Here is a 10,359-nt window from a genome sequence, read left to right on the forward strand (position 1 = left end):
GAGGTTGTAATGTAAACAGAACAAACATTAGGCTAAACAGAGACTTGAACATAGTGAAATAAAAGAACACAGAATGATAATTTGATTGTTTCAGCACACTCCGAAGAGGCAAGGTTAGTGTTCATGGAATATGTACTTACCAATGTGCATTTTAAGCCTTAAAGTAATTTGGACTGTAACTTGATCATCTTTTCACTTGCTAAGTTTTTTTTATTTTTTATTGATGCTTAACAACACACAGTACAGTAATTACAACAAAGAAACTGCAGTACAAAACACACGCATAGACAATGGTCACAGAAAACAAATAATACAATAGACAAAAACAAACAAACAAACAAATGTAAATCAAGCAAAAACAGAGGGAAGCGTTCTTTATCTATTTAAAGAATGTATGGAAGAGACAAAGAAGTCTGTCATTGTTTGGGTTATTATGAACCAAGCGAAGGGATGCAACAAGTGAGTCTAACTCTAAAGTAAAAGCAGAGAAGGATGGCTGTAATTGTTGCCATTTCTGTTTGTGAATAAAAAATTTGGCTTGTAGAAAACAAAAGTTCACTACAAATCCCAGGGATTTATTTTCAGAGTTTTCATAATAAAAGAATATATCTTTTAAACTAAAGGGATGAGATCTATCAGATTGGTTGAATAGGCCTAGGTGCTTACTTATGTCATTGAAAAAAGTTTTGGTCATTTCACAATCAAAAAAAAGATGTAACAAAGTTTCATCGGAGTTATTACAAAAGCTACAGGTAGTGCTTATATCTGCATATTTGGCTATGTTCACATTTACAGGATAAATATTATGGAGAATTTTAAAATGAACCTCCTTTACTTTATTGGTAATGCAATATTTGTAGGGCAAAAGCCAGGCTTTCTGCCAGTTAACGTCTTGGACAAAATAACCCCAATAGAATTTCCCTCTTGGTGTAACTCTCTTTCTAAATTGAAAAATCTGGCGAATGTGTTTGTGGTCACATTTTTTATCTACCACCTCAACCCCGTCCAAAACAAGTTTATGTTGAATTATACTATCCATACCAAAAGACAAATGACTTTTGATCAAATGAGTTAACCCCACAGGGATAGCCTTAATCAGTGAATTAAATTCCTTAAAAGGGACTGCGAGGCCATGACGTGACAAAAACACTGCTCATATGTCAATAACATGCCAGAACTGTCAAATAGGGAAATAATATGAATACCATTGTCAAACCACCTAGAGAAAAACAGGGCCTTATTCTTTACAGTAATATTTGCATTGTTCCAAATAAGCATTTTGTGAGGTGAAAAGTTGTGAATGTAACAGTTTCCAGGCAAGAAGACACTGTTGATGAAATTTAGATAAGGAAATAGGTAATTTGGTAGGGGCATAGTCACATTTTAAAATGACAGACCACCAATTTTGTTGAATATGTGATTAGGGATACAGAACCATAAGGAGTTGAACTGGAGCAGACATCTCCTAATCCACCCAATTCTAAATGAGTTAACAACATCAGCAAAATCCAACAAGTCTAACCCACCTTGGCTTCTGCAACCAGAGAGCACCTCCTTTTTAAGCTTATTTTTCCAAATAAAGTCCAGGAAGATTAGTGCAAGCTCTCTTACTTTCAATATTTATTAATGACAAGACAATGTCACGGACAGAAGACGACCCAAGAGCGCAAGTTCAAATTCAGAGTCTTTTTATTGAAGGGTTCAGGGGGGAAGAGGAGTGAGAATCGTGAGGTCTTGGAGGTTCCGGTTCCAGGGGTGCTAGGAGTGCCAGGGGTGTCAGGGGTTCTCGGGGCTCTGGGGTTTTTCAGGGTCCTGTGGGTTACCTGGGCTCCGGGGGTCACCAAGTTTCCGGAGGGTTCCAGTCCAAGGTGCTGAGTGTGTGTGTCCCCCAGTGATCGAGCGGCGTCTCGGGCTGAGGGTGGTGACGCGTCTGGGCTCGCTCGTCTGGTGGTCGGAGGCCTGGGGGAACACACACACAACAGCAAGATGAACAGCAGGCAGTAGTACAGACCAGGGCTAGGCACTAAACGTGGTGAGAGACAGAAGGCAGATTCGAGTTACCGGGGGGGCTGAAGATCGGAGAGTAATCGAGAAGATCCGGAAGGCAGGTCGGGATAACCGGGGCGGTAGAACAGGGAGGCAGTCAAGAATGGATCCGAATCACAGGTAGGAGTCAGAGAGTAGACAGGCAGGCAGAGAAATGCAGTGCAGCTGGCAGAGTAATTAGAGCAGAGTGGGGCAAGGTGAGGATGGTGAGTGGGAAATGCAGCGCAGCTGGCCAGGTAACAAGAGCAGAGCAGGGCGGAGCCAGGTGGAGCTCGTTAGGCAGAGTAGAGAGAGAGTGAGCAGAGCGGCAGAGAATTGAATTCAATTAAGGTTGTTACCAGGGAGAGAGAATGCTCATGACAGAAAGGGCGGGGTATACAAAATGAGACAGTCCATCCGCCTTGGATAGAAGGATTCTACCCAGCATACTCAAATCCCTCTGCAACCAAGAGTTAAGAATTCCTTTGGTTTTAGTAATTTTCCCAGAGAAGTTTAGTTGCTGTCTATCCGTAACGTTCTTGGCTAAATTAATTCCTAAATATTTAACGGAGTCTTTTACTGGGATATTGTTCATAGTAGTATCGATACATTTATGAAGAGATAAAAGCTCACATTTGGAAATATTCAACTTAAGACCAGAGGCACTGGAAAAGTTCTCAACAAGGCTCAACGCATATGATAACTGATATTTGTCTTGCAGAAACAAAGTAGTGTCATCTGCCAGTTGTGCAATTTTTATTTCTCTATCAAAAATATTAATACCCTTTAATTCAAGATCATGAACTACACTTAAGGATAGCAGTTCTGTGACCCTTTAATTCAAGATCATGAACTACACTTAAGGATAGCAGTTCTGTGACCCTTTAATTCAAGATCATGAACTACACTTAAGGATATCAGTTCTGTGACCCTTTAATTCAAGATCATGAACTACACTTAAGGATAGCAGTTCTGTGACCCTTTAATTCAAGATCATGAACTACACTTAAGGATATTAGTTCTGTGACCCTTTAATTCAAGATCATGAACTACACTTAAGGATAGCAGTTCTGTGACCCTTGGTTTTTATTTCTAACTTTTCTTCACTAATATTCTTATTTGACAACTCATCTATTCTTCTAAGTAACTTCATTTCTAATTGATTTCTAGTGGCTTTAATCATTTTACATCTTCTAATAGCTATAAATCTGGTCTTATACTTAAAGAATTCCCATTTTTGCTTACATCCCTCATGTAAATCAGAAAAAATGTCAGCTATAAGGTCCTTAATACTTTTGTTGAAGTTTTCATCCTTCAACAATGTATTGTTGATTTTCCAGTAACCTCGTAGTGTCTGGACATCCCGCTGCCCCCCCAGTTTAATCATTATCTGCTTATGGTCAGACAATGGTGCAAAAGAGTGTGCAATATCCTGGACAAAATGCATAACAGATTGAGAAACTAAGAAAAGATCAATCCTTGATTTTAGTGTGAGGTTTTTGTTTGACCAAGTAAAGTCTATTAAATCAGGGTTGAAAAACCGCCAGGCGTCTACCAAAGAAAGATCAGAACATAAAGATAAAATCAAATTGTTAGCAAGTGGACCTTGATTTGCTTTTGGAGGGAATCTATCCAAACTAACATCAATACATTCATTGAAGTCACCTCCCAAAATAATATAAGACCCATTATCATATTTGTTAAGAAGTATGTTGATCTTATTGGAAATTTGAGCAAATAAAGTTTTGTTGGAAGGGTGTGAATTGTATCCGTAAACGTTGCAAATAATAAAAATACCATTCTCTTGTTTTATGACAATAATCACCCATCTACCCTCACAAGACTTTAGCGTCTCAAGCACTTCTCCTTTAAATTTGTGTAAGAGTATAGCCACCCCAGCTGAGTGATTACTTCCATGACTATAGTATATATTATTCCCCTATTGTGACTTCCAAAATTTTGAATCCTGTTCAGCAGAGTGAGTCTCTTGAAACATAACAATATCTGCCTCGCTTCTTTTACAAAACATAAATAAAGCTTTTCTCTTCACAATATCACGCATACCTCTTACATTTAAAGACAAAACAGACAATGACTTGAAAACATAATCCTTAACAAGGAAAACTACATTTAACACTAAACCAGAACCTTGAAAATGTACAAACTCACCTAAAGGAAGAGGTGGATAACAACTATTTTCCATTATGACAGTGTGAAAAACAAGAACAAATAAGTTTGTAAAATGCTCAGTCTCATAAAACTTTTACTCCGAAATCCCAACAAAGTGCAATCATTAATATTTAAATAAAAAAATAAGTATCTGTTGGGAAAAATATACCTATGCTTTAGCCTACTCCATTCTTTTGATGTCAACTCAAAATAGAAAATCTCCATTCTTATGAAAGTGGCCACCACAAAGTAGAACTGAGCATAAATCTGGGTGCACATTAACATGAATAACAGTCAACATGACTCCTTATAAAGATAATGGGAAGAATAGTGTAAAGTAAGAGAGAGAAAGAAAAGAAAAAAAAACCATCTGTATTAGATCTATGGGTAAGAATAGTCTGAATATGCGACTCATTGTGAATAAAGGAGTGAGTGAATACAAATGATGTCTTCATATGGCTTCAGAGAAGTTGTATTTCTTTCCATCAATGAGGGCATATGAACTCCTGAAGGAAGCTTTCTTACCCTCGTCTCGTGCCTTTTTAACCAGAGGCCACAGTTTATTCCTAGCAGCTCTGTCCTCGGGGGATAGGGGTTCTGTGATGTTTTAGATGAGACTCACGCAGATATTTGCAATTCCTGGCAGCCAACCAGACCGCATCTCCAACACGACACGTAGCGAAGAGAGTGATGATGTCATGCTTACCGGAGAGCTCTCGGATAGCAGTTAGAATATCCCAATCCTTCTCATTTCTACTAGCCAATCCCGTCCCCGTTTCACGTTTTGTTTTTTTTTGTTCAATGGTTTCTCGGGGGTGTCTGGCATGTGGCTGTCAAGCGAAGGGCTTGGGTCGAACCAGACTCTAGCATGTTCTTCCCCAGAGTCTAACGGAGAGTTAGCACCAGAGCTAACACTAACTATAGCACTACCTCCAGTGTCGTGCAGCATTCTCACTTTCAGTTGGCCTTTTCCTCTATTCTTCCATTTTTTCTTACCCATACACACATTTTCAATACATTAACTTATAAAAGCGTGTCACCCATACACTGTGTCGAAAATAATGAACTATTATTAGTTGTATTAACCACTTCTCTAAAGTTTCTCGAAGAGCTCAAACGCAAACGACCATCTCAGACGCCATCTATCCTTACATTTGCTAAGTTGAGTAGGCTAAGTGTTAATTGACGTGTAAGCTAGTGTTAATTGACGTGAATGAACGACAAAATACTTCCACACCGGTGATTTCAATGTAGCAAGAGGGGCTTCGCTTTCGGTAGGTTGATGTGTAGGCCTATTTTTTTAACTGGCTGCAGCCTAAAATTAGAGGAGTGTTGACGCCGCAGTTCAGCACGCCGTGTGTGTTTGTGCGTCTTGGCAAACATGCTGGACGTGACATTGGGGGTGTGGCTGCATCGTCGATTCTACTTTTGAGTTCGAAGCTCGAGATTGAGATGTAATTTCGATCGATTTCGATATAAAATCGAAATCGTGACACCCCTAACACACACACACACACACACACACACACACACATGCACACATGCACACAGACACACACAGTAACTCTCTCACTCACACACAACCAATGTTTCAGCTCTCAGATCATGTACTGTGTACTGATGTACTGTGTCTATCTATGTATGTGGACCAGGTATATTTGTATGTTTGTACTGTGTGTCTGTGTGTGTGTGTGTGTGTGTGTGTGTGTGTGTGTGTGTGTGTGTGTGTGTGTGTGTGTGTGTGTGTGTGTGTAAATGCTAATGTGTATGTGTGTCCTGCAGGCTTACTGGTGGGCGGTGTTGTTGATGGGCATTGCACTCATCATGTTGATGGCTGGGTTCATTAAGATCTGCAGCGTACATACACCGAGCAGCAACCCCAAACTACCCCCTCCCAAACCACTACCAGGTGAGCGCACACACACACACACACACACACACACACACACACACACACCGAGCAGCAACCCCAAACTACCCCCTCCCAAACCACTACCAGGTGAGCACACACACACACACACACACACACACACACACCGAGCAGCAACCCCAAACTACCCCTATCCAAACCACTAACAAGTGAGCACACACACACACACACACACACACACATGTCCACCCACGCTCACTGTCTGTCCCGCGTGTGTGTGCTCAGGTACGCTGAAGCGGCGGAGGCCTCAGCACGCCCAGGCGCAGACCCAGCCCCAGCGGCAGAGGCAGCCCAGAGAGAGCTACCATATGGGGCAGCTGCGGCGCTGAGCCCCCCCCTGCCGCCCCGCGCCTTGCCTTGGTTCTTCTAGTGCCTACCCTGGGAACAGTCCACTCCAAAGAGCTACTAGCAGTCAGTCAGTCAGCCCGGACGACACAACAACCCACTTCAGCAGCGTACACACACGCACACACACACACGCACACAGGCTTACTCACAAACAGACAAATGGCTATAGCATCAACACACACACACACACACACACACACACACACACACACACACCTTCCAACCAACCTGTGGTCCGCTCTGCTTTCTGTTTGTTTTTTTTGTTTTTTGTTCGTTTACCTCTCTGTGTGAGTCAGCGGTCGGAGCGAGAGACCTGAAGCCACTGCTGTACAGACTACAGGCAGAGAGCAGAGGATGACAAGAAAGACCTGCATGAAGAAGAAGAAGAGGAGGAGTGAAGTGGCGGAAGAGGAAGCTGTCGTTTTCTGACCTCCACTCTTCCTGTTTATCTGCTCTGCTCCCCACTGTGGCTCCTGATCCCACATCACCGGATTACACCTTTTCTTTTCTTCCGCTGCAGAGACAAACGAGAGGGTTCCTTTTTTCTCTCTTTTTTTTTTTTGCTCTTTGGATCCTTTTTTTAATCCCTCAGTGTGTGTGGGGAGATAAAGCAGTGCTGGTCACATGGGACCACCATCAGCCAATCACGGCCAAGGGGGCGTGGCTTGACATAGAGCTCAGAATGGGCGGGACTTGATAATCATTTTTTTGCCAATGTAATTTAAGAGGCGGAGTTATTTTAAAGATCAGAGAATCAAGTGTACCACAAACTGCAGGCTTATATTCCTCTCGCTTCCATGGGCTGTGCTTTTCTGTTCTTCTTTTCTGATTTCCTGCGTGCAATTGTACAGATATGGCAAAGTAGATATGTTTTATTATTGTTTGTTTTGTTTTGGGGTTCTTTTTGGGGTTTTTGTTTTTGTTTTTCTTTCTTTTCTTCTGAATATGTTTCATTTTTGTCTGCTGTTTCATGAAGATTTATTTACTGTTTTGACTCTCAGGATTATAAAAGACAAATAAAGAAATGAGTGAATGATAGAGAGACCAGAGAAGAGAGGAGAAGAGGAAGAGACAGAGAGAGGACAGGAAAGGAGAAGAGAGGAGAGACACTCACATCTGACCAGCAGGCTTATCATGTTACTTTTTTTAGAAATCTACACAGTGTGTGAGTGTGTGTGAGAGAGAGAGATAGAGATGGAGGGGGGAGGAGAGACCTCTTTAGAGTTAAAACTACAGCCATGTGCACAGCCTGGAAACAGGAAGTGGGAGGAGTCAGTGGCACAGAGGGGCAGGGCCTTAAGAGTTGCACATGCCCAGTAGGGTTCAGTGTGTACTGATGATTGTAGATGCATAGCATTTGGTCTGACCTTGAACTGTCATCATCATCATCATCATCGTCATCATTGTAAGGATGGTTTTATGGGATGTTTTTACGGCACTGACTTGAGTTCAGTTGTGTGGTGTTGTGCTGCCTCCTCTCATCTGCGACTGCCATGTCAACTGTCAATTATATGAGCCACTGTCAGCAAAAGATTGTCCAGTCTCTCCCCTAGAGGAGCAGAGAGAAAGCAGAGAGAGAGAGAGAGAGAGAGAGAGAGAGAGAGAGAGAGAGAGCGACAGAGAGAGGTAGAGAGAGAGAAATTCACTTCATTATTGTTTGTATTGTCTTCTCATTGACGGCTGCCCTGATGTAACTCCAGCTTTAGTTTTTGTTTCCCTGTATAAGCTTTAGTGATGGTTAGATGAAACTTCACATTACTTATGTGTCTGTCTGTGTGTGTGTGTGTGTGTGTGTGTGTGTAAAAGTGTTAGATGAACCATGCTGTGTGTCCTTCACATCACGTCTTTTCTAACCTCACCACAGGACAGCCACCTCCACTCAGCGCTCATAACCACTTCATCACTCTTTATCACTCGTCCTCTTCCTCTCTCTCTCACAGCATCAGGTTGTTGTTTCCACTGAATGTCCAGTAAGAATGTGATTGCAGCTCCATCACTGACCTCCTGCTTCTGACGGCCTGTGTGCTTGTGTAGTTGACTCTGCTGTAGGCTGGACTGGTTTGCACCGAGCAAACGGACTTTCTGTTTCGGCTGGTGCATTGATTGATTTGATGTTTGGTTATTGATTGATTGATTCATTTGATTTGATTGATTGATTGATTATTTGATTGATTGATTGATTGATTGATTGATTGATTGATTTGTGTTGAAAGTACTGCCGCGAAGAGATCGAATGCAAATAGCTGTTCTTATTGTTTTTTTTTTTGTTTTTTTTTTATCAAGTGTCCATCTTTTCTGGCTGAAGTCCTGTATCTCCCTTCCCCAAGCCAGTAGGTCAGTGGGCACGAGACAGTGGGCACGAGACAGGGCAACCTGGTGCAGCAGAAGTTTATATGCTCTGTGTGTGTGAGATCCTTTCCATCTTTCTCTCGGAAGATCACCATAGCAACCCACCACGGCTGGGTCTCCTTGAGAGCACCTTCTGACCTCTGACCTCCATGGAGAGGTGATGGTGCACAGAAACAGCAGAGGTTTTTTTTAGGCTGCACAAGAAGGTCAAGAGTGGCAGTGAATGACTTTCCTGTTTTTTGTTTGTTTGTTTGTTTGTCTGTTTTTGTCAGCATGTGTTACTTGGACACTCTCTCTCTCCCTCCCTCCTTCCCTCTGTCTGGGTGCTATGTGATGACGTTGAGTTTGCTCACTCACCTCTCACCTCTGCATGTGGAGTTGGGCGAGAACAAGTCTCAGAGCAGACAAGAGCCAGAGTCATGCCTGAATTCCTCTCCTCCTGCTTCTTACTTCCTGTTTCCTGTTTCTTCTCCCCTTCCTCTCATCCGTGCCCTGGGCTGCAGACTGGTTAGCGCTCATGTAGCCTAGCGCTCATGTAGCCTCCTCTATGCTGATACATCCATCCATCCACTTCAGTTGGGTTTCTGTTAGGTTTTGTTTATCTCTTCTGTGGTAATAGTTTGGGGGGTGGGGGAGGGCTCTTTCTTAAATATTGTGTTTCTGCTGGGAAACTGCACTGAGAGGAGAAATGAATGCATAGGTAAAATTTTGGGACAAGGGTTTTTTTAGAGGGGATGGGGTGCATTGATGAGTTTGGAATAGAGGGTAAGAGGTGAAAGTCTGATACTACTGTCTGATTTTAAAAAGCCGCTGTGTTTTATACAGTATCTACTTTCTTGTTTTTGTTTGTTTGTTTGTTTTAAACTTTTTTTTTTCTTTTTCTTCCATCGCGCTCACTTTGGAAATTTTTACTAAATTTGCAAAAAGTATTGTGCAAAGATATGTAATTTTTGAAGTACTTGAAAATGCATTAATAAAAATAGAATTTGAGTGTGCTGTGGAGGGTCATTTATTTCAGCAGGGCTTAGGGATCGTGTGTGTGTGTGTGTGTGTGTGTGAGCGAGTGAGAGAGTGTATACTTACTTGTGAGCTTACTTGCTTCCTGCTGTATGACGGCATGACCACAGAAGCACCTGCCTCCAGGTGAACGCAGACCACAGAAGCACCTGCCTCCAGGTGAACGCAGACCACAGAAGCACCTTCCTCCAGGTGAACGCACACAGCAGCTTCAACGGGCCCCTTTGGGCTCTCTCAATCTCTCTTCCTCTCATTTTCTCTTCCTCCAATTATTTCTCTCCTCTCTCTCTCTCTCTCTCTGTCAGTCTATCTTTCTTCAGCACCTCCCTGTTTGTGCTCCTGAACTCTCCCTCCCCTCTCTGGGCTTCTCTATGTAGTTGATCCCTGTTGTTGAGAACCCCTCTAGTATGGATGTGTCTGCTTGCATCGCCCACACTGGGTCTGCTCTGGTCCTCACCGAGCTTCCTTCGGCCCACACATGAAATTGGCCAGTGTAAATCCATTGCTTTGCTGTCATCCAC

General features: G+C 42.5%; 1 protein-coding gene across 1 annotated transcript in view; it reads left to right on the forward strand.

Annotated features, from left to right (window-relative positions):
- adam10a (ADAM metallopeptidase domain 10a) overlaps positions 1-9,811 on the forward strand; it is an 84,902-nt gene extending 75,091 nt beyond the window's left edge. Inside the window, exons 15-16 of the mRNA XM_042073952.1 lie at positions 5,977-6,103; positions 6,350-9,811. Coding sequence (XP_041929886.1) covers positions 5,977-6,103; positions 6,350-6,453 — 231 coding nt within the window. The 3' untranslated portion in view covers positions 6,454-9,811. The remainder of the gene's footprint in view (positions 1-5,976; positions 6,104-6,349) is intronic.
- The last annotated feature ends 548 nt before the right edge of the window (positions 9,812-10,359 follow it).

The sequence above is a fragment of the Alosa sapidissima genome, chromosome 20, assembly GCF_018492685.1.
Source record: "Alosa sapidissima isolate fAloSap1 chromosome 20, fAloSap1.pri, whole genome shotgun sequence".
In the NCBI taxonomy this organism is placed as follows: Eukaryota; Metazoa; Chordata; class Actinopteri; order Clupeiformes; family Clupeidae; genus Alosa; species Alosa sapidissima.